We start from the raw sequence: 24,392 nt of genomic DNA, 5'->3' as shown, positions 1-24,392 counted from the left end.
GGGCTTTTGTCTGATGTTTTGGGAATGAGGAGAGGGATAAAAACAGCTTGACAGATACCCAAAAGTGCTTCAGATGTGCTTCTTCCTGTGAGCGGTTCTGAACTCGGGAAGGGCCGCCCACTGTCCACTGATGTTTTTGTCACCTACTGTCCTGTACTTTGTGTGCACATGCACTGTCACTGGCTTGCCACCGCTGTTGGAGACCGCTCAGCTTCTGATCTGATACTGGATTTGAATTCCTCCTCCCAGATGACCGTGCCTGTGAAGAAGGTGGGGACGGAGAAGAGAGGAAGCCCTGGAAGCAGGTGACAGAGCTGGAGCCCGGAGGGCTCATCCCTCCAGGTGGAAGAGCCCCGATTGTGGTTGTGTGTGATGCAAAGTACGTGCCTGGAGGGCTTGGAGTGAGTTTCTTTTGGAGACATTCATATGTTTGGATTTTAAGGTTTCATGGGCGATACTTCTAGGCTGGAGGTTATAAAAGTATTCATAACTATTCAGATGAGACAAAGCACAAGGAAAAGCACTGATGGAGAAAATGGCTTGAGTGAGTTTACCATCCAAGGCATTGCCTCCCCAAGCCTGACAAGCTGCCCCACCCGATCACCCCGGCTTCTGAGCCTCAAGCCTGCTGGGCTCAGCTCAGTCTGCCATCAGCCCCTCAGCAACTGCTCCTCGCCTTCCCTCCTGCTCCCTCAGCTGAGGCCTTCCTGCCCTTCCGTCTCCATCTGGGCAGCAGGCCCGGGTACAGGCTCCAGGGGGCAGGAGGCTGGGGCCTCCCTTCCTGGGCAGACTGTGTGGAGCTGGCCAGGAGCCCTCACAGTCCTCCTCCTCCCCTGCCTCCTGCCTTGAATCCTAAGCTCCCCAGCCCTGCCTGCTGGGCCTGCCTCTGGGGCATCTGGGCTGCAGGACTCTTCCTTTCTCAGCAGCCCTCTACAGTTGCTAATTCCATTTATTTTTAAATGTGTCTGATTAAACCACCACCTTGCTTCAGGCCCTCGGTCCTCACAGCACAGTGACCTTTCCTTCAGTCAGAGCATGTGGTGCCAGCACTTTAAACGTGACGGTACAGAACACAGTGTAGCGCATCCAAGAGAGCCTGCGTAGAGCAGCAGCAGGAAACTGGGCAGAAAGCAAAGTAAAAGCAGGATATTTTTGGTAACATTACACAATTCTCATTTAAACTTAAGAACTGACGGTGTCTTTCCTATTGTTCTTAAGTTGGAGAATCACAGAATAGTTTAAGTGGCTGATTTATTTTTATCATGGGAAAACATTCTTATTTTAGAAAGCTGAAATTTTCTCCTCTGAAGAAAATTATTGAAAACTAAGGGTGACTGTGGTTTTGTAACTGACTTTCCATACGTGTACAGAGGGGAATTCCATCGGATCTGCTTGTCTTATTTATGACTAAAATCAAACTGCTTTTTGTTTTTTCCAGGAATTCTGGCCGCTGCAAGGAGCTTCTCCTGATCTGCTTCTCCAGTTTCATAATTGGGCGGTTCCTTGAAGTCAATGTCATAAGTGGGGAGGAGTTGCTAATAGCCGTCCGAGAACCATTTTCTTGGAAAAAGTCTAAAAGTTCCCCCACAGTAACATCCACAAAAACTACAGTTGTTGTGACCACACAGAAGAGGTACTTTAAGCAGAAAACATGAATCCAAATGTGTGCTCGTGGTGTGAGAGATGAGTAGGCCACGTGGTTGTTGAAGAGAGGCAGGCAGCCTGGGATAAAGCTGGGGGGCAGCTGCGTCAGGCACCTCCGTCATCGAACTTGCAGGGAGGAGTTTTCATGAAACTCTTTCTGTCCCTGAGGAGGGCCCCACTGTGTGAGGACAGAGCAGTAGCCACGGCCCCCTGGGCCACCAGTGTGCCCCAGCTGCTCCTGCCTCATCTCGTGTTTCCCAGCAGCCCAGCCCATCTACCCAGACATCCTGCATCCCACACGGGCACCCAGAGGAACCAGTCAGCAAGAGGTCCACAAAATGTGACTGGTCGGGGACTGGGGTGGTAGCCTCAAGCAAGTGCTACAGGTCCACATGCTCTGTAGCTGCTAAACTGAAAAATCTCTGAAATCAGAATTTTTGCAGTTCGGTGCTGGAAAAATCTGAGCTATAGGGAAGAATCTGAGCTATAAGGATATTTCCTGATTTTGTGATGTGAAAGCTCACTCACAGTTGTAGGAACTGACAGGTTTAATGTGAGTACTGCCCAGAATCCACTGGAAGATAGATACTTCTCTTCTAATATTGGAAAATCTTGAATTTCAAATCACATTTCTGCCCAGTAATAACTTAAGGCATTACGGATTTCTACTAATTTGCAGGCTAAAGAAAAATTCTGTTAGCAAAGTATGAAGTGGTTGGCTTTGGAGTCAGGCCATTGTTTGAATCCAGCACTACTACCAGGCGCTGTGTGACCTTGGGCCAGTTTCGTAGCCTCATGGAATCCTGGTCTTGTTTGTAAAATGATAGTGTCCCTCACATGGTTACAAGCATTAGATGAGGTAACATATGTAAAACGTCCAGTTTTTTCTACAGAGTGATCAGTAGTTACCAGTAAGTTGTGAGAACCATCCATCATGGAAAGGATATGCCCTTGGGGATGGAGCCTAGGCCGGGGCAACGAGCGTTACTGGGGCCTGCAGGCAGCGGAATGTCCTAAATGATTGCATTTTAACTATAGGAGCTTTACGGAGCCCAGGTTGTCAGGTGGTGGTATAGCAAGCAGCTTGCTAGTTGGCATTTGACTGAACTAGAGAGGGAACTAGACCAACAGCCCCCTGCTCAGCTGTCACGGGTCACTGTGTGGAAGAGTCTCTAAAGCAGGAGGTAGGGTCTCCTGTTGTCACGTTAGGGACCTGGAACTGCTGCCACCTGCCCCTGCTCCCTGCCCAGAACAGCGCTGTGTGTTTGCTAACCAGTCTCTGGAGGCTCTCTCTGTGCTGGACCTTTTCCGCAGAGTCTCCAGCTACCCTGGGCTACAGACAGACCATGTGGTAAGACTATTGAGGCCTTTTACCTAAATATGTATGTAGTGATGGTCCCATCCCGTTTGTCGTGTTCATACTGGTAATTAACACTTTGCTGTCACTCACGGAATGCCTCTCCACATGTACTTCACACATGTCCTTTGGTGGAAACCCTCACTGCAAACCCGTGTCTCAGGTGCGAGGTGCTGCTAGTAGTAGTAGTGGCTCTGGGGCTTCGGGGGTGTTTCTGCCACAGTACCTCTGAGCAGCCTTCCTGTCCAGAGCTGAGCCACTGGGATATCCAAGTGAGGTGCCTGGAGGAAGGGGCTGGGGCTGCATGCCCCCCGCCAGGTGAGAGCTGGAAGCAGGAGTTAGGATGGAGCAGGAGTGCTTTTCTTCACTGCATGCAGGGGGACAGCCTAAGATCAGAGATCTGCTGGGCCTCCCCTGGCTGTTTCCTGTCCGGTCACTTCTTGTGCTCTGTCAGACCGACCCATAGCAGTAGCGTGTTCTTCATCCTGGCAGTGGCCGACTTCAGTGACTCCTCTCCACAGCCCTTCCTGGGGAAAGACTGAAGCCAGAGGGTAAAACCGAATTTCCCCGGGCTGAAAAACAGGGCGGCAGGACCCAGACAGAGCAGCCTGCGCTGTTCCACAGCCTGCAGGAGCGGAGCTGCTTCTCCGAGGCGCAGGGCTGCAGTGGGAGTTACCGGAGTGGGGGCTCAGGAACAGTGGTTTTCGCTCCCTGGTTCTGAGGGAGTCTTGGGCCAGGCAGCCCTGCTGTTCTCTGCTGGAGGACACGAGAGGGCCCTCGAGAGCTGATGTGGTGGAAGGATCCCAAAGCAGCTGAAGTAAGTTTGCAAACTCCAGACTGATGGCAGCAGTTCACATTTATACCAGGTTATGGAAGGACCTTTAGCTTTTCTGAAGTGGGAAAGGATGTTTGAGTGAGAACGGCTCCTATGACATGCAGGGTCATTAAGAATTATCTTTGACTTGTGCTTTTGTTTTGTTTTTTTTTAAAGGAATTCAAGACGACAACTTCCAAGTTTCCTCCCACAGTATCCAATACCAGATAGACTTAAGAAATGTGTAGAACAGAAAATCGACATTCTGACTTTTCAGCCGTTACTTGCAGAGGTAGGAAACGTATTTGATACGAAATACTCTTTGCCACACTTGAGCTTTTTCTGATAAACTGAGGATGAACCCTGCTCAGACTGGTTCATTTCTATCATGGACATCTGGAAATAGCAGGTCATTGAGAGAGAGGGACTCCTTGCTGTTGACCCCACGTGTGTGATTGCCCTCTGCCACCCGCCCAGCCTGTCTCTGCTAGGCCAGCGGCCTGCCTCCAAATGGCTTCCCATCCAGAATAAAACTCTGAACACCTGGGAAGGCAGGACGTGTGTGGGAAAGCCCTCAAGCTATAGGGTCCGGTGGTTGGGAGGAGGCCTCACACACGACCGCCTTCACATCACCCACCCTGTGTGGCAGTGCTCCTGCTTTGTGTTCAGGCTTTTTTTTTTTTTAATTTTTATTTATTCATGATAGTCACAGAGAGAGAGAGAGAGAGAGAGGCAGAGACACAGGCAGAGGGAGAAGCAGGCTCCATGCACTGGGAGCCCGACGCGGGATTTGATCCCGGGTCTCCAGGATCACGCCCTGGGCCAAAGGCAGGCGCCAAACCGCTGCGCCACCCAGGGATCCCTGTGTTCAGGCTTATTGTTGAGCTCATGGGAGGAAGCCTTGTCCAGCCTGTGCACTGTTAACAGGTGGTGGCAAAGCCAGACAAGGGGCGGGGCCCCCAGGGGAGAGGTGGCACGAGGAGGAGCCGGGGGTCAACAGAGCACGTGCCTGTGTGTAGTGGACAGCCAAGTCCAGGAGCGAGGAAAGCATCACGTCTGCTGTTAGAGGGGAGAGTGCTGCCCGTTGTGCAGGAGGGCACTTCCCATGGGGCCTGGGGGTCTACTGGCTGAGGAGCAGCTCAGCAGTGGTGAGGATGTGGGCCTGTGCAGCATCCGGGTGATGAGACCAGAGACCGGATGGCAGCTGGAGGAAGACTTGGTTCCCGGTGTTCTGTCGAGGATGAGCCAGTCTTGAGTCTGTCATGGGCTGAGGGCATGAAGCAGGAGGGAGCAGATGGAGAAGGGGCGTACACAGAAGAAACAAGGTTTGGGAGGAGGCTGGGGACCAAGGGAGGGGTGGTCTTCTTGTCAGCCGGGCTCTGGACCCCTAGCAGGGTGGGCAGGAGAAGCTCCCGCGATGCTGCACCGCAGGTGGGCGTGGGCAGGAGGTGCCCCTTCCCAAGGACTCACTGGCGCTCTGGAAGAGGGAGGGAGATACCGCAGACAGCAAGTGGCACGCTGAGACACAGAGGCAGGAGGGGCGGCTCTGCGTTGCCTGGGCGCTGGCCTGGCCACATGGGAGGATCAGGGTGCAGAGGGTGGACGCAGGGAGGCTTGTCATGTCAGGAAGGCGTTGCGGTATTTGAGCGAGTTCCAGGCCTGAGCTAGGTTCCGAGGCAGCAAACCAGCCTTCGAAATAGGGAGTTGCCTGGAGACCAAGTGTCTGTTGCTGGTACAGATGCAGCCACGGGAGCCTGGGCACTGGGAAGGGACCTTCCTTGTGCGGGCACAAGAACGTAGCGCAATCCTGCTGGGCAGTACTAAGAACGGGGACGGTGGTGAAAGTACCGTGTGGCTGCAGGCTCCCAGGTTCTCCACCTGTGTGATGTGTTTAGTCCTGCACCTGCCTTTGAGGTGCTCCCTGAGGCACGCAGGTACGTCCCTTCATCAGCATTCCTGAGGCATGGGTGACATCCAGCAGCCTGCGTCCGTGGAAGGTGCATTCATGGAAGAGCGCTCCAACCCCTGCCCACTGCCTCACCACGGTCAGGATGGTGAGCACATCTGCCCCTGGCGTCCCTGAGTGACCCCTCTCCTCCCCTAGCCCTGTCCCTAAGCCTAGCACCGTCTGCTGTCTCCAGAGGGTGGTTTCCTTTTCAGAAATCTGTGTGAATAGAATCAAAGTATTTCTCGTTTGGTGGTTTGGGTCTTTGACTCAGGTTGTTATTTCAGTTTGAGATTCGGCAGGTCGGGGGTATGACCCTGGATTTTCTGGGTGGCCCAGTGGGCCTTGTCAGGGAGAGAGGTAGCCCAGACTGGCCACCTGGTGAGGGAGGGGGATTCAGCGCCTCTAGGAGTGGGAAAGGCAAGAAGACGGGGTTCTCCCTGGGAGCCTCCCAGAGGAAGCAGCCCCAGCCAGAGCTGGGCTTCCCCTGGGTGAGGTGAGACCACACGTGTGCAGCCCACTCGTCCGTCACAGCAACAGCAGGAAACCCCCACGCTGGGAGCTGCTTGGAGGGGCCCTGTCATCACCACTCAGCGAGCGTGTCCCAGTGCATTCCCCTCGGGTCACACGCTTCGTGATTGTGTTTAGGTGAGGTGTCCAGAACGTGCCAGGCCGCAGAGGCCAGGGGACAGGGCAGGCGCACTGTCTGGCTTGGTGTTCTTATGGGCGTCGCACTACACTGTGAAGTGTGCTCAGGGCACCCGGGTGTCCACTTGAGGTGAGTTTCAGCTGCTTTTTCTGGCTCTCTTGAGGGTGATGTGTTAATGTGGTGAGAAGTTAACTCAGCCTCCTGCTCCTGTGGTCAGCTCCACCCAGCCATGGTCCGTACTCGTGCATGTGTGCACACGGAGTTGCATTTGGTGTGCTTAGGTTTTGTTGGGGTGTCTGTGTCTACACGGCAGACGTGGTGCTGTGGTTTTTCTGTGACCTCTTTGGTGTTGATGGGAGCATATTATGGGCCTCCCGGAATGGTTGGGGTGTTCCCTCATTTTAATTAGTAAAGTGTTAAAAAAAAAAAAAAATTAGTAAAGTGTTTTTGTAGAAATGGTATCATTTACTCCTTAAGTTTTTTTTTTGTTTTTTTTTTTTTTAAAGATTTTATTTATTTATGATAGTCACACAGAGAGAGAGAGAGAGGCAGAGACACAGGCAGAGGGAGAAGCAGGCTCCATGCAGGGAGCCCGATGTGGGATTCGATCCCGGGTCTCCAGGATCGCGCCCTGGGCCAAAGGCAGGCGCCAAACCGCTGTGCCACCCAGGGATCCCTACTCCTTAAGTTTTTGACAGAATTTACCAGGAAGGCATTCTGGGTCAGTTTTCTTTGTGGGAAGATTTTTGATTAGGAATTCGATTTTGGGCCGCGCAGGTGGCTCAGTGGTTGAGTGTCTGCCTTTGGCTCAGGGTGTGACCCCGAGGTCCTGGGATCGAGTCCCACATCAGGCTCCCTGCGAGGAGTCTGCTTCTCCCTCTGCCTGTGTCTCGGCCTCTCTCTGTGTATCTTTATGAATAAATAAATCTTAAAAAAAAAAAAGGAATTTGATTCCTTCAAAAGTGATAAAGAAGTGGAGTTTCTTGAGTGAGCTTTGGTGGCTTTTATTTCTAAAGTAGTTTTGCTGTGTAAGTTGTCTAATTTATTTACATGAAGTTGTTTATAATATTAATATGTGTTTTCTTTTGTCCTCATCAATTTGGCTAGATGTTTATAAATGTTTACGAATCTTCTCAAAGAACCAGCTTTTGATTTTTTTTTTATTTTTGTCTATTTTTCTGGGGGTTTTTTTGTTTTTGTTTTTGTTGTTAATATCTGTTCTGATCCTTTTTTTTTTTCTGTTGCCCTTTACTCCCTATACAGAAGTCCTATAATTAGCGGCATAGACATTGATGGCTACTATGTCAGATTGATTGATGAGCCCCTTTACTAACATGAAAGGTCTTGCTTTGTCCCTAGTAGTCTCGGTTCTGGCATCTACTCTGTGTGATACCGATGCTGCTTCTACAGCTTGTTTTTTTGGCGGGGGGTGTGGGGTGGTGGGAGGCCGAGGAAGGGAGAGGATCTTAAGCAGACTCCCTGCTGAGCGAGGAGCCCCAACACCCACCCCTCTGCAGCTTGCTTTTGATGAGTGTTTAACATGGCATTTCTTGGGGCACCTGGGTGGCTCAATTGATGAAGCATCTCACTCTGGACTCTGACTCTTGGTTTTGGCTCAAGTCATGACCCCAGGGTCCTGGGATGGAGCCCCATGTCGGGCTCCCTGCTCAGTGGGGAGTTTGCTTCTCCCTCTTTCTCTGCCCCTGCTCACTCGCTCGCTGTCTCTGTCTCTGATAAATAAAAAAAAAATTTTTTTAATGGTGTTTTGGGGCACCCGGGTGGCTCAGCAGTGGAGCATCTGTCTTTGACTCAGGACATGATCCCAGGGTCCTGGAATCGAGTTCCACATTGGGTTCCCTGCATGGAGCCTGCTTCTCCCTTTGCCTGTGTCTCTGCCCATCCCCTTTCTCTGTGTCTCTCATGAATAATAAATAAAATATTTTAAAAAGGAAAAGGTGTAAGCATTTTTTGAGGCTTACCACATAGTTCCCATCCTTGGTGCTCTCACTCCTTCATGTGGACCCAGACACCTGGGGTCTTACAGAGCAAGGTAAACATCTGTGGTGCTTGTCTGTGAGTGATGGTTATTTTTTGTTTGTTTGTTTGTTTGTTTGTTTTTTAAGATTTTATTTATTCATGAGAGACAGGCAGAGGCACAGGCAGAGGGAGAAGTAGGCTCCCTGTGGGGAGCCCAATGTGGGACTCGATCCCAGGACCCCAGAATCACACCCTGAGCTGAAGGCAGACGCTCAACCTCTAGCCACCCAGGGGCCCCAGAGTGACCAGTTCTTACAGTCTTATATATCTGGAAAAGTATTTTACCTCCATTTTTGAAAGATTTTCGCTGGGTCTTGAATTCTGGGCTGGAACTTTAAAGATGCTGCTCTGCTGTCTCCAGCTCACTGTGTTTTTAGTGAAATATCTGCTTTCTTTCTTACTGTTTGTTTTGCATATAATGTGTACTTTTTTAGCAGCTTTTAAGTTTTTCTTTTTCTAAAAAATTTCAATTTATAATCTGCCTTAATATAGTTTTCTTCTCATTTCTTAGCTTGGGGTTCTTTGAGCTTCCTGGATATGTGGGCTTTTAGTTTTCTTCAAATTTGGGTAATTTTTGACCATTCTGTCTTCAGACTCTCTTTCTGCCCGGCCCTTTTTGCAGATTCCCTTTGCTTGTGTATTGGTCACTTGGAGCCGCCCACAACTCGCTGACACTCTGCTCACATTTCCTCAGTCTTCCCTACATTGCATTTGGAAGATGCCTGTTGCCAGTGCTCAGGTTCACTAGTTCTCTCCTTTGCAATGTGTAGGCCCATCCGGTGTATTTTAATGTTGCTCATGGTAGTTACCATCTTCAGCAGTTCAGCATGGGTCTTTTGTAAATCTTCTGTGTCCCTGCTGCACATGCTCAGTCTTAGCTCTTTGAATAACAGCCATTTCAGTGTCCTAGTCTGCAGGTTCTGTCACATGGGTCAGTTCTGGTTCTGCTGAGAGGTTTTTCTCCCCATTATGATTTGTGGTTTCTGTTCTTTCTAAGCCTGTTAATCTTTGTGTGGATGCCAAACATTCTGGATTTTACCTTGCTGGCTCTTGGCTTATTTTTCTGTTCCTGAGAATATTCTGAGGTTTATTCTGGGGTGCAGTTAAGTTACTTTGAAACAGTTGGGATACTTTGAAGCCTGGCTTTAAGGCTTTGTTAGGTGGGACCAGAATAGCATTTGATTTAGGGCTAATACCCTTCCGAATACTCCCTCCAATGTCTCATGTATTACAAGCCTTTCCACTTGGGCTGCTGGGACTCACACTGTTCTCGGCCCCGTGTGAGCTCTGGGAATTATTCCTTCTCATACAGTGGTTCTCAACAGGGGACAGTTCCCCTCCTGGGAGACGTTTTTGGTTGTCATGACTGGGTGTGCTAGTATCAGCAAGTGGGTAGGGGCCAGGAGTGCCACTAAGTACCCTACAGTGCACAGGATGGCCCCCACCCCAGAGAGTGCAGTCCAGGTATTGGTCATGCCTGGGTTGGGGAACCCTGCTCTTATCTCATCAGATAGATGTCCCAACCTGACATTGGCTCTTGCACTCACGCACTGACCAGCATTCAGCTGACAGCTCGGAGGGGACCCTCTGCAGCTCCTCAAACCTTTCTCTGTGCTGCTCGCTCTTCCTGGCACTCTGCCCCCTTGGCCTCCTTGGACCCCAGCTCCGTCTCCTCAAAGCAGAGACCACACAGCTCCCCTGGGCTCTCTGCATCAGGGCCTTGAAACTCTGTCTAGGCAGTAGCCAGGGCAGTTGTGCGGTTCCCAGAGGTAGTCTCCCAACCTCAGGAGCACTGTCCTGCACAGCCTGGGGGTCAGTGTTTTAAAGCCATTATCTCCCATTTGCTGAGTTTCAGCAGCTTTGACTTAGCACCTCCAGAGCTGCTGCTTTCCTGGACCATGGGTGTATTGGATGTATGACTCTGCTCTCACTAACTTGCTGGGTTTTTTTTCAGCTTTTGAACATGTCGAACTACAAAGAAAAATTTTCGACTTTGCTCTGGCTTGAGGAGATTCATGCAGAAATAGAACTGAAAGAATACAACATGAGTGGGGTCACCTTGAAAAGAAATGGTGACCTACTGGTCCTGGAGGTCCCAGGATTGGCTGAAAGTAGGCCTTCTCTGTACGCAGGTGGGTTTGTTACAGGTCCCATTTTACTCGGTGGACCAGACGTGGATCCCCTGTCAGGGAAAGGATGTCACAACTGGCAACACTCCAGTTACATCTCGTTGGCTTTGCTTTGGGTTGGAATCTTCTGTAAAACTTGGTCAGCACTTTCCATGCATCCAGCACCTCTCTTTGGTCATTCTGATGCTGGTTTTAAGCAGCTCATCCCAGTGATGTTTGTTTTACTTTTTCAAAGTGTTTAATTTTAGAGAACAGTAGCAAAATTTGGGGATTTTGTAGTTTTACATGTGGCACTATATTTCTTAACTAGGTGATAAGCTGATTTTAAAAACTCAAGAGTACAATGGACATGTCATCGAGTACATCGGCTATGTGATTGAGGTGAGCGGCGCTCCTGATCTTTATTGCTGGGCCAACTCTTCCAGCCCGTCAGAGGTCAACTTCCTCCCGCCACTGTGGCAGGGGTGCTCCTTCAGCCTTTGACAGTATTTCAGAAAATTTAGGATTAAGTGAATATTTAAAGTGATGCATAAAGAGAGCTTAATAACAAAAAAATAATAAATAAATAAAGAGAGCTTAATGTCTTTAAAAAAAAACGATAATTTTCAATCATGTAAGTCATACTTACCTTTTACTTTTAGCACATGTAAGTGGTGATGTTTGAATTAGTCAGATTTGGGCCGAACGTACTCCCGAATAGAGACCCTCAAAAGGAAAAATAGACTTAAAAGTTTACAGTTCTAAATGCTTTCGTGGAGAAGTTTTGCTGACTTCTCGGACTCCCTTCCGGCGTTACCACATGGTTCTGCGATTCTCTGGCTGGTCTCTGCTGCTCCCATCCTGCGCATAGCACTGCTACACATGCCAAGTCTGTGTGAAGAGAAGGATGAAGCCCACTCCAGCCTGATGCCTAAAAGTAAACAAGGAAATGCTGAAGCCCTGTCTGGGGTTAGGTTGTAGGAACTAGAAGAGTCTGGTAAGGATTCAAAGAGGGGGCGATTCTGGCCCTGTGGCCACGTTTGTTGCATTCTGCACCAAAACACAGGGCACCAGCCCTTGCCAATGCACTGATTGTGAAACCAGTGCTAGGATGATTGGAGAGGGAACTGACCCCTGGTGCCCTGCCAGCTGTTCCACTGACTCTCCCCAGTGGGCAGCACAGCAGGCTGCCCTCCCTCCCTTGCTGCAGAGTGGTAGCCACTTAGCCCAAGCTCAAGGGGCTGTCAGCTTTCCCAGCTTTATTGCACTTTAGCTGTTAAATAAGAGTATGAGAATCCCATAATGGCCAAGTGACTTTTTAGCTTCCAAAGAATGGATCCACTTGTGCCCCTCCAGGAAGATGCTGTGGGAAATAAAGCTTCAGAAGCAGCAGGACCAGGATCACAGGTTGAGGTCTCCTTGGTTCCTGAACACTGCTTGGGGGGTGGCCAGAATCATATCCCGACAAATCCAATTTTAGTCTATGTGCTGCGGAAGTGAGCACCATAGGCTGACAAATACAGACTGAAGCTATGCCTTGAGGGTGTTGAGCACGCTTACTGATCCTTTAGGGGGATATTCCATAAAGGCAGCCGCTTCTGAGTGGTGGAATTCATGGTCCAGTTAGTAAATCCTATAGGTCTCAGCCCATTGCTTTACTTGATTCTCTGTAGTTTAATTTTGGCCAGTGCCGTGGAATGGGAGACCATGATGGTACAGAAGGCCCTCAGGAGAGCCCTGCAGATGGCGTGCTGGGCAGAAGACACACATCCAGGATCAGCAGTTACTCCATTGATGTCAAATTGGTGTTTCTGTGACAGGCAGCCCAGTGTTCTCACCTGGCACCAGGTGTTGGGGACATTCCAGAATGGGGCTCCTGCTGCCGGCAGATTGCACACTCCTGGTGGTCCGGGGGCCATGGGACAGGAGACTCCCTAGGCTGGGCCCGGCACTGACCTCAGCCAGCATAGCCACATCTGCAGAGGGGCCTTCTTATCGCCAGGAGCATGTGCTTGGGAATAGACATCATCACTTCCTCCCTTCCCGCTCAGTTTGTCTTAGCATGGCTTTCATCTCCACGTGCTCTGTTTGATTCATTAAAGCTGCCCTCTTATTTTTTATATTGGCTTGTTTATCCTTTTCTTTCTGGGTTTTTTAAAAAAAAAATCATGCAGGTTTTCAAGTTTCTGGAAATGATGTTAGCATGTGATGTCCTAGGGGTCCAACTCCCTTGATGGCTGTGCTGACCCTCACTCTTGGAGATTTGCTTCCTTGTGTGCTTGGTGATCTCTTAACAGGATCATTCTCGTTCATCTTGATCCCTGGGAAACCTGCGGACCTGTGCTGGGCTTTCTCATCTTTTAAGGGGACTGACAGCTTCTGCTGCAAGAGGGGGTCTTGCCAACAGGGTGGCCCAAGTGCCCACTCTCCCACCAGCCAGCTCTGGTTGCCTAGCCCTTGAGAAGCCCACACTGCCTGGCACCCTTACTCAGCCTGTGCTCCTTTTCACCTCACAGCTGTCCTTCCTGCTTTTTTCCTCCTGTGCTTCCTTAGAAATTCCCTTTTTGTCCCACCTGTCCAGGAATCACTTTACACAGGCCCTAGCCATGGCTGAAGGGCCCCAGAATGCCTAATTCCCTATTCTGCAAAGGGAGTCCTTGGAAGGACCTCTTTGTGGAGGCTGTGGCTTATGCTGTACACTTTGTTTGCACAGAGCCTGGCTCTGGAGCGTGGCCTGGGAGGAGCTCAGGAAGTGTGCTAATGCAGGCGCCTCCAGGGGCTAGGTCCTGGTGTGGAGGATGTAACAACAGCGGGATTTAATCCTCTGATCAGTTTCACAAGGATTTAAAAATGCCATATTTTAGCTCCAGTCTGTAAAGTGTTTCATGACATGTTGCTAGATGAAGATGAAGATTGTCCCAACAATCAAATGTGAAGTATGGGAATTAAATTCTGTTTCCTTTTTAGATTCACGAAGAAGATGTAACCCTTAAACTTAACCCAGAATTTGAGCAAGCATATAACTTTGAACCTATGGATGTGGAATTCACATATAACAGGTAATGCTTTAAGTGACTTGTCATACAAATGTATCTTCATTCCTGGCGGGTAGCAGGCTTCCCTTCCATCCCTGCACACCTCAGCACCAGTGTAGGAGATGCAGGACGGCAGTGTCCCTGTTCATGGGTCAGGATTCCAGCTTCACTACCAGACATGTTTTGAGATGAAGTCACAGACATTTGCTGTTCATTCTTTAATGGAGCTTAAGTACACAGATGACTTGTTTATCACATGAGCATGGGCCGATGGCCCGGACAACCTGTCTTTCCCTCCCGTTCATCTACTACACCCTCCACCATTAACTAGGATTTTGTATTTATCTCTCCCCTGTTTAAAAAAAAAAAAGTTTGTGTGTCTTTGTACGTGGATACACACACATACACAGAAAAATCTGTTTTTTGGTTTTGTTTGGAGCAGTCAGTGTCTGATGTCCAGGAGGTTTTCACTGACCTGTTCCTATCATTCTCCATGTTGTGTATCACTATTCAGTGTCTTCACTGCTGCTTCCATCACAGGGTAAGTCCCCTACTCACTTTCCCTGTTCTGTGGATGGACGCTTATCCTGTCTCTGCCCTGAAGGCACTGCTGTGAGGACCTGCTCCCTCTGTGTGCACACGTGCCGGTGTTTTCTTGGCCGTACCTTAAAAGAGTGGGACCTTGGCTTGGGTGTGTTTGTTTCCGCTTTATCCATGATGGCATCAGAGACCCCACCATCAGCATCTGTAACAACCTGATCTACACCATCCCAGAACCTGGTTTTGTTAAACTCTCTTAAATTCTTGCCAAGTTCGTAGATCTTGGTAATCCGTCTCCTTATGATCTGGACATGCGTTTCTCTAACTGCTTATGAGGTTGGGAGTTTCCATGTTTGTTGGCCATAAAATTTCCTCATCCATGAAATGCTGGTTCATGTCTTCTCCTGAATAATTTGGTTTTTGTTACCTGTAGGAGTCTTTTCTGTGTTCTTTGTGGACTGTTCTTGATTATGCTACATAATGCTACAGTTAACTTCTGTAATTTCTCTATATCTGTTGCTTGTTTCACTTTCTGTAGTGTATCTTTTAGGTATCAGAAGGTGCTAATTTTAAAATTGATCAGGGATTTTTAAAATTAGTCTTGTTTAGGAAAATGTTTGGTTGTTGAGGCTGCCGCCAAATCAAAGTGTGTTGGGTGTGAATGGGTTGTGGATCAATTGGGAGAGCAGGTTGTTTGGCCATGGAGGCTGAGCAGGTGGGATGAAGAGCAACGTGAAGTCCAGGAAAGGCTGTTCTTGCTGTTTGGAATGAGAGAAACTAGCTCCGTGGAGCCTCCTGCAGTGGCAGGGGTGGCTGGGGCAAGGCAGTGCATGCGGGAGGAGATGAGTCTGGCCAGGTGGAGCAGGAGCCATTGGTGGAGGGTAACATTCTCCCTCAAGATAGTTGGTTGGAAGAGGCGAGAGCTGATGTGTACTTGGCCATTTCTGATCATGTGTTCTTCTGGCATGTGCAGCAAGCCCAGTCCCAGAGGAGGAGAGGTTTGGAGGAGGGAAGGAGAGAAGAAGGATGGGACAAGCGTGGTGTGGGAGCCGACCTGCCAGAGGATGCAGGACTTGGGCAGTAGGCTTGACAAGCCATGGGGTTGAGCCAGAAAGAACGTGCCCAGGAGAAGCCTGAGGGTACCAGCAGTGACGGGCTGTTGGCGAGACAGGATGTTGAGGTGGAGAGAAGACGTTGGTTTGGTGATCTCAGACACCAGGCCCAGGTCTTCAGCAAGCATGTGGGCAGCCTGGTGTAGAGTGGAAGAGATGAGAGGCCAGAGTGTGGGAGTGGCAAGCTGCCACATTTGACGCACCGAGGCTTTGCTTGCCCCACATAACTGTTTAGGTTGTTTGTATTAAGTTATACAAAATCAAGAGATTTCCCTTTAAAAAAAAAAAGACTTTTTTTTTTTTTAAGTCTTTTTTTTTTTTTTTAATTTTTATTTATTTATGATAGTCAGAGAGAGAGAGAGAGGCAGAGACATAGGCAGAAGGAGAAGCAGGCTCCATGCACCGGGAGCCTGATGTGGGACTTGATCCCGGGACCCCAGGGTCACACCCTGAGCCAAAGGCAGACGCTCAACCACTGAGCCACCAGGTGCCCCAAGATTTCTCATTTTTTAAAAATATCTATTCCTGGGGATCCCTGGGTGGCTCGGCAGTTAAGCACCTGCCTTTGGCCCAGGGCGTGATCCTGGAGTCCCAGGATCGGGTTCCACGTTGGGCTCCCGGCATGGAGCCTGCTTCTCCCTCCTCCTGTGTCTCTGCCTCTCTCTCTCACTATATCTATCATGAATAAATAAATAAATCTTAAAAAAAATAAATAAAATAAAAATAAAAAAATAAAATATTTATTCCTCACTTGTTTTGAACATTTGGAAATGGGGCAGGCCTGCAGTGCAGCAGGTGGAGCAGAGCTGGACAGGGCTCTGTAGAGAGGGCAGAGAGGCTGGACTTTCTGTAGGGATTTTCCCTTTAAAAAATAAAACAGGTCTAGTGAGATAGAATATAGTCACTGTAATTATGCCTTATTAAAGTATGTAGTTTGAGGACTTCATACACATCTGTATCCTGTGAAACCACCTCCACGGTCAAGAGAAAGAGAGTATCTGCCACAGCAAACGCTTCCTTCCGCTCCCACCCCCCCCCCCCCCCCCCCAGGCCCAAAGCAGCACTTTCTGTTGCAGTAGGGTTAGTTTGCACTTTGTAAAATCTTACATAAATGGAAATATACAAGACTTACTGTTTTTTACCTGACATCTCTTTTTCACTTAGCATAATTATTCTAAGATTCAACCTCACTGTTAAAATGATTTCATTGATATTTTTATGGAATTATAGTTGACACACGATGTTACATTAACATCAGTTGTCTAACAGTGATTCCCATTTTTTTCCTTTTTATGACAGTAGTATTTCGTTGTAAGAATCTACCACAGGGGACTCCTGGGTGGCTCAGTGGTTTAGTGCCTGCCTTCAGCCCAGGGTGTGATCCTGGAGTCCTCGGATCGAGTCCCACGTTGGGCTCCCTGCGTGGAGCCTGCTTCTCCCTTTGCCTGTGTTTCTGCCTCTCTCTCTCTCTCTCTCTCTCTCTCAAGAATAAATAAATAGAATCTTTAAAAAAAAGAAAAAGAAAAAGAATCTACCACAGTTCATCTATCCAGTCACCTGTGGGTAGACACTGGGTTTTCTTCATCTTTTAGCCATTACAAAAAGGAATTGCTATGAATGTCTGCGTACAAATCTTTGCATGTTCGTGTGTGCATTTCTCTTGGGTGAACATGGAACAGTGTGGTGAGGGTGTGCATAATTGTAAGAAACTGAAAGAAAGGGATCCCTGGGTGGCGCAGCGGTTTGGCGCCTGCCTTTGGCCCAGGGCGCGATCCTGGAGACCTGGGATCGAATCCCACATCGGGCTCCAGGTGCATGGAGCCTGCTTCTCCCTCTGCCTGTGTCTCTGCCTCTCTCTCTCTCTCTCTCTGTGTGTGACTATCATAAATAAATAAAAATAAAAAAAAAAAAAGAAACTGAAAGAAAGCTCTGACCCAAAGCAGCTGTGCCATTTGCATTCCCACCAGCTCGTGTGGGGGTCCTATTGCTCCCCAGGCTCACAACCCTTGTCTGGTCAGTGTGTTTCATTGTGATTGTTCTAATAGTTGTGAGCTGATGTCTCACTATGGTTGGGTCTGCATTTCCCGAATGAGTCATCATGCTGACTGCCTTCTTTTTTTTTTTTTTTTTTTTTTTTTTATTTATTTATGATAGTCACACAGAGAGAGAGAGAGGCAGAGACACAGGCAGAGGGAGAAGCAGGCTCCATGCACCGGGGGCCCGACGTGGGATTCGATCCTGGGTCTCGAGGATCGCGCCCTGGGCCAAAGGCAGGCGCTAAACCGCTGCGCCACCCAGGGATCCCGCTGACTGCCTTCTTATGTGCTTATTTCCCATTCATAGTCTTCGTTGATGAGTCTTTAAATCAGGTAGCGTAAGGCTTCCACTTTGTCCATTGTCTACCACGTTGGTGTGGCTTTCCTCAGTCTTTGGTAGACCTGTATGGATATTAGAATTCAATTTATCTGTTTCTACAAAAAACTTGTTATGGTTTTGATTGGGATTACATTGAATTTTTAGGTCCATCTCAGGAAGAAGTGATACCTTAATACTGAGTCTCTCAAGCCTTGGAAATGGTACCTCTCTCCATCTCATTAGGTCTGGTTTTCATTGCTTTCAGGAGCATCTGTACAGTTCACTACTGTTTTTCCTCTCTTCTGTCAGGTTGGTAGGAGTCTTAAAATGTATTGCTGTTGTAAACAGTAACCTTAAATTTCTACTTGCTTCCAGTTAATGTTTATGAATGCCATTTATTTTTGTATATTCTAGTATCCTGAGAGTTTGTTAAATGCATTTTGCAGTTCTAGTAGCTCTTTATAGGCTACATAGGGTTTTCTACACATATGATCTTTATGTTCAAGTAAAGAGCTTTACTGCTTTCTTATCTGGATGCATTTTGTTTTTCCTTGCCTGACTGCATTGTCTAGAATAGCATTTCCTAGATGGCCTTATTCCCCACCTGAGGGTTAGCGTTCATTCAGTCTGGAACCATTAAGCACCGTGTGAGCTGGAGGTAGGTCCTTTGTACTTGGCCCCCTTCAGGTTGAGGAGATGGACTCCAGGTGTGCTGCCAGCCAGCACTGTCATGAGTGGGTGTGGGATTGGTCAGATGCTGCTTCTGTATCAAGGTGATTGTGTGGTTTTCCTTCTTTAGTCTATTAAGATAGTTAAACTGATTGGTTTTCTAATATAAAATCAATGTGATTTAAAGTGGTGGGGTTCAGAGCCGAAGACCAAGAAAGAATTCTTGAGACGCCTTCAGTTTTCATTAAAGCATGAGGACAGGGATCCCTGGGTGGCGCAGCGGTTTGGCGCCTGCCTTTGGCCCAGGGCGCGATCCTGGAGACCCGGGATCGAATCCCACGTCGGGCTCCCAGTGCATGGAGCCTGCTTCTCCCTCTGCCTGTGTCTCTGCCTCTCTCTCTCTCTCTGTGACTATAATAAATAACTCTCTGTGACTAAAATAAATAAATAAATAAATAAATAAATAAATAAATAAATAAATAAATAAATAAATAAATAAGCAAGCAAGCAAGCAAGCAAGCAAGCAAGCAAGCATGAGGACAGGATCCTTGAGCAGTAGAATTTGCCAGTAAAGTCTTCCAGGTCAGGAGCTTTCTTGATGGAAAGCTTTCTGACTGCAAATTTGATTTAATAAAAACCAGTAAGCATTTAAGTATCACCTTTGTGTGCAGTGACAGTGATCTTGTTAGCTTGGCACAGTCTTTGTTACATGTTCAGTCTTTCTTGTGCCTTTTAAAATATTTTTTTAAGATTTATTCATTTTATTTTTTTTTTAATTTTTTTTTCTTTATTTATGATAGTCACACAGAGAGAGAGAGAGAGAGGCAGAGACACAGGCAGAGGGAGAAGCAGGCTCCATGCACCGGGAGCCCGACGTGGGATTCGATCCCGGGTCTCCAGGATCGGCCCCGGGCCAAAGGCAGGCACCAAACCGCTGCGCCACCCAGGGATCCCTAGATTTATTCATTTTAAAGAGAGGGCGTACACACACAAGGGGCGGGCCAGAGGGAGAAGGAGAGAGACTCTCAAGCTCAACCCCCACTGTGGAGCCTGACACAGAGCTGGATCTCACAACCTGAGATAATGATCTGAGCAGAAATCAAGAGTCAGAGGCTTAACCATCTGAGCCACCCAGGTGCCCCTGTACCTTTTAAAATATTTTGAAACCTTTTCTCCTTCCCCTCTGGAAGAGGTGAGATAGCACTGAGATTGGAAAGCCACCCACTGGAAAGGGATGAGGCATTTAGTCCTTCCCCGGTCTCTTCTTCTCTGAGTGTCTGCTTTAAGTGCTGTTCTGGTTGTGACTCCTCTTGGATGGAGTTGATTATAACCCAGGCAGCTAATTGCTGAAGATGATGCTGAAGGAACAGTGGGGGTGCCAGTACCCTTCGTGCCTGGGAGCCTAGGGAAGGTGTCTGAGGGTTGGGTGCAGCACTCAGTTTTTCCAGCTTCATACACCCCCTCACCCATAATTCCAGGCTGTGCAAATGGGTCCTCATGGTGACCTCGCAGCATCTGCTCTGCACCTCGTAATTCAGGTGAGAAACAATCATTTGGTCTTTGGGCTCCCAAGTCTGAATTTTCCAGAAACCTGTATGTGGCCCAAATTTGGAGTTGGTAAGGAGCAGCTCTTGTACTTGTGCTTATTTGAGGCCAGATACTCTTTATTGAATAGATATCCATCTTCACTTATTTGGAGCTTTGGTCATCTTCATTGAAGATGAGGTTTTATGTTTTTTATTTTCATTGTGTGAAGAAACAAAACAGCAGGTGTACAACAGTTTCTTTTTTTTTTTAAAGATTTTATTTTATTTATTCATAGAGACAAAGAGAGAGAGGCAGAGACACAGGCAGAGGGAGAAGCAGGCACCATACAGAGAGCCTGACGTAGAACTTGATCCCCGGTCTCCAGGATCATGCCCTGGGCTGCAGGCGGCGCTAAACCGCTGCACCACCGGGGCTTCCCTACAGCAGAGTTTCTTATGCTGAGCCCCAAGTCACCACACCAGGAGGGAAATACAGTTTTGACTCCCCCCGAAACGGAATCTTGAGCCAGTCATTCAGGAACTGCCTGGTCAGGACTGGTGAGGGGCTCAGCCTGGCGGACCCCTCCCCACCCCTTATGAAAAGGAGCTTGCGATAACCAGCCCCCTGTTTTGCCCCAGGGTAATTTCCTTGTACCCACTCCCTTCTGGCTGTAAAGTCCTTTATTCCATACAGCTCCTCATGGCCTCTTTGCATCTGCTGGCTGGGGTGCTGCTTGGTTTGAATCAATTTTTGCTTAAACTCTTAAAATTATTAATAGGCCTCGGTATCTTTTAATGGTTGTGAATTTCAAAAGTTTAAATCTTACAATCTAAATTGCTTTGCTGTTGACATAATAGTATTAATATTTCCCTAATGCCTCTAAGGCTATAAGGCTATATTCCTCCCCCCCCTTTTTTTTCTACTTGCACTCTTTATATGTTTAAAAGAGAAATAGTCCCAGAAAGGAAAGAGTCTCTGCCGTCCTGATACATGAGTTGTTTCTGTTTAAAGTTTTTCTGTAAAATTCCTAATGTTGTGAATAGACACACACTGTAAAGTGACCCCTCTGTGCTCCAGACTCCGCGGCGAGGCCTGTGAGAATGTGGGGATCGCTGACTCTTAATATGGCTCCTTTGTACGTATTTTATAAAGGTTACATTAGCAGGTTGGCTCAAGTTATGTAATTAGGTCACCAAGTGACCAGTGCTAAACTTAATATTTCTAAACTGGAGGTGAATTATTCCATGTTGTTCTCTCTCTGGCAGGACTACAAGCAGACGGTGTCACTTTGCACTTGAACACGTCATCCACTTAGGTGTTAAAGGTATTATTTTTGTGGAATGATAGTGTTACTTCTTCCCAGAATGTTTTTATAAGTTTCATGTACAATTTTGTGCAAAAACAGACTCTTCAGTCCTATATTACAAGTAAAACTATGCAGTCCAAAGTTTTCTTCCCATTGGCAAGTTTCAGTGTTTTCTTACTATTCCAACTACATAAAAATAGCATGCTTAAATTATTTAAAATGAAGTCATTGCACTGTGCTTTTCCCCTCTTAATATAATTCACTTATGTAGCTCCAGATAGGCAGATGGCTTCTTTGCGAACGATACACAGTACTGGTATTCTGCAGTAACTGAGAAACCATGTACAGAAGCCAGAAGAGAAAGGAAGGCATAAATGTGAATTACTTAGGCTGCCTCTATTCATCTTTTTTAAGCTTTTCAGTAATACCTACCTTCTTCCCTTGTTTTAAAAGTGTTATTTCCAGAAGAAATCATTTTACAGTCTCCCCAAGTGACGGGGAATTGGAACCTTGCACAAGACACCAAAAACAATGGACACTCCACCATCAAGGTATTGCTTTGATTATTTAAATATTTAAGTAGATAATATATTAGCTCTCAATTGCCTAGTGTGTTAGAGGAGTGTAGTTCACAAGTAACCCGAGATAACAGCTCAAATAAAACTAAGATACCATACTACAGATGTGTAGTGTAAAGTTTACATATAACTTTACATAGGACTAAGATGGCTATCATATCGTTAGTGGGGAAAACCAAGACAAGGATCCATTTGTTTGAGCTTATCATTTTATTTTAAAATTATATGTGTTTTGTGTATATCCACATTTATATGGTTATATGCTGCATAGAAAATGTCTGGAAAAGTATACATCTACCAAGTTGTTAACAATTGTAATCATTATGAGCATTACAAAGATATTTATTTGTTATTTATACAATCCAGTTCTATACAGAGTAACATAGTGCCTGTTACATGCCAGCTGTTGTCCTAGGCTGTTCCATATATTTTTATGAGTAAAACAGAAGTGGTTTTATTTATCATTGTATTTCCAGTAATGAGCAGAATTCTCCATGTCTGTGGTGGAGGTTTTAATCTGTAGTTCTGTGCTGTTGGAATTTCCTTTTTTTCAGCATGTTTTAAATGTATAATAAATATAAATTTTTAGTTCTATCTAATATTTAGAAACTCTTACCATTTTATAGCTCCTCTCCAAAACAATGCAAAAATGATAGCTTTGGAATGCCTACACAGTCACAAACAATTCTGTGAAGGAAACAGCAAATAGTTTCCATTAAAATAATCTTGATTTCTTACCTAATCTGAAGGTCGAAAGAGATCTTCATTGGAACAGACACTGTTACCTGCAGATTCTCTCCATCACCTCACTGGTCCACTTCATGGCTTGATTCTCAGGGGGAGGGTCTTGTGATCCTGATGGGAGATGTGAGGTGGAGGAAGTGTGGCTGTTTGTGTGGATCACATTCCTGATTAGCTGAATCTTAATACTTTTAAATGCAGAACATTACCTTCTTATTATGGATTAGCTAGGTAGCAAATAAACTCAGGGGCATTCCACATATCAACCAAGATGGAATTACAGAGAGACTGAATTTACCTTCCTGCCTTAAATAATTAAAGATCAGACAAAACACGACACAACACTTTCAGACATTTGCACATCAGCTATCATAGAACAGTGATGCCTGAGAGAGAGAAAGCACATGAGGTGACTCCTGTGATTGCCCCAGCTCACCATCTTCAAAGTTCCCAGGCCAGGGAGCAGAAGGGGGAAGCCAATGTTCTGCAGAATTGAGGATGAGACTCCTGGCAGTACAAAGTACAAGACAGATGTTGTTCATGGGACAGAGGACTGGAGGAGACCATTGGAAAGAGAGAGCTCTTGGAGTCAGCACAGGCCCCTTTGAATTTTCAGGCCAGGACTCCTGAATGCATTGCCAGCGGTGAAACAACTCAAGTCTGGGGAAGAAGCCCTGGAGAATAGAAGGAATCCTGAGTCCCCGCAGTGCTGGGCATGGTTTGTTCCCACAGCCACAGAATTGACAGGGTAACAAGTAGAGTCCTCAGAGGGTGTCACCTGAGGAATGGGGAGAGTTTGGCCCTGCGCTGCCTGCCACCCTGTCCATCTGAAAGGCTGAGAGAGTGGCTAAGTAGTGCAGCCACAGCCACAACAAGGTTCTAGAATAATTGCAGAAATACAAAAGTACATGCCTTTCAAGGTGTAAAATTCACAATGTCTAGTATCTAATCCAGAAACAAACTGAAAACACAGCCTATAAGAAATTTCAATCAGTTGAAATAATATATATATGTGTGTGTGTGTGTGTGTGTGTGTGAGAGAGAGAGAGAGAGACAGTAATGGCAATTAACGGAAAAGGACATTAAAATAGTTTTTATAACTACACTCCATATGCTCATGAGCACAAGCATGTTCAGTAGAGGTACAAACAAAAGACAAATTTCTTTTAAAGAAACAAAAAAATTGGGCAGCCCTGATGGCTCAGCGGTTTAGCTCCTGCCTTCACCCCAAGGTGTGATCCTGGGGTCAAGTCCCACCCCATGTCAGGCTCCCTGCATGGGGCCTGCTCCTCCCTCTGCCTGTCTCTCTCTCTCTCTCTCTCTCTCTCTCATAAATAAATAAAATCTTTAAAAAAAAATTCAGTGTCTACCATGAAAAATATAAATAGGAAGGTCTGAGTGACTCAGCAGCTGAGTGTCTGCTTTCAGCTTAGGGTGTGATCCCAGGTCCCAGGATCAAGTCCCACATCGGGCTCCCCACAGGGAGCCTGCTTCTCCCTCTGCCTGTTATCTCTGCCTCTCTGTGTCTCCCATGAATAAACAAACATTAAGAAAAAAAAAAAGAATTAAAAGACTAGACAATACAGTCAAAAAAAATTAGTGAACTTGAACAGTTACAGAAACTTTACAGAATGAAGCAAAATAAGTTTTTAAAATAGCTCTAAAATATAAAGTGTATTAAAAGTAGAAAAGCATCAGTGATCTGTAGGACACCTTCTAGCAGCAGCCTCACATCCATGCAATTGGAGTCCCAGAGAGAAGTGTAAGAAATACTAAGAAAAAATTGTGGAAGCCTTCCTAAATTGATAAAAAACATAAACCCTAAATATTCAGGAGACTTACTAACAGACCTGAAATACAAGAAATGTGAAGGAGACTGCACTGAGGTACTTGACAGTCAAATTCCTGAAAGTTGCTTACAAAAAGCAAACCTTAGAAGCAAAGAGTGACTCATTACATGCCAAGGAGCAGAAAC

The 24,392-nt window shown here is 46.9% G+C and overlaps 1 protein-coding gene across 8 annotated transcripts in view; it reads left to right on the top strand.

Moving 5' to 3' along the window:
* MOV10L1 (Mov10 like RISC complex RNA helicase 1) overlaps positions 1–24,392 on the top strand; it is a 72,596-nt gene that overhangs the window by 24,358 nt on the left and 23,846 nt on the right. For all 8 annotated transcript variants that reach the window (XM_038550157.1, XM_038550155.1, XM_038550159.1 and 5 more), the window contains 8 exons: positions 250–379; positions 1,439–1,633; positions 3,993–4,107; positions 10,401–10,578; positions 10,886–10,956; positions 13,522–13,613; positions 21,058–21,116; positions 21,552–21,649. In XM_038550157.1, coding sequence (XP_038406085.1) covers positions 250–379; positions 1,439–1,633; positions 3,993–4,107; positions 10,401–10,578; positions 10,886–10,956; positions 13,522–13,613; positions 21,058–21,116; positions 21,552–21,649 — 938 coding nt within the window. The remainder of the gene's footprint in view (positions 1–249; positions 380–1,438; positions 1,634–3,992; positions 4,108–10,400; positions 10,579–10,885; positions 10,957–13,521; positions 13,614–21,057; positions 21,117–21,551; positions 21,650–24,392) is intronic.

The sequence above is a fragment of the Canis lupus genome, chromosome 10 (genome assembly GCF_011100685.1).
Source record: "Canis lupus familiaris isolate Mischka breed German Shepherd chromosome 10, alternate assembly UU_Cfam_GSD_1.0, whole genome shotgun sequence".
NCBI lineage: Eukaryota > Metazoa > Chordata > Mammalia > Carnivora > Canidae > Canis > Canis lupus.
The sequence above is the reverse complement of the archived record's forward strand: the minus strand, read 5'-3'. Positions and strand labels throughout refer to the sequence as shown.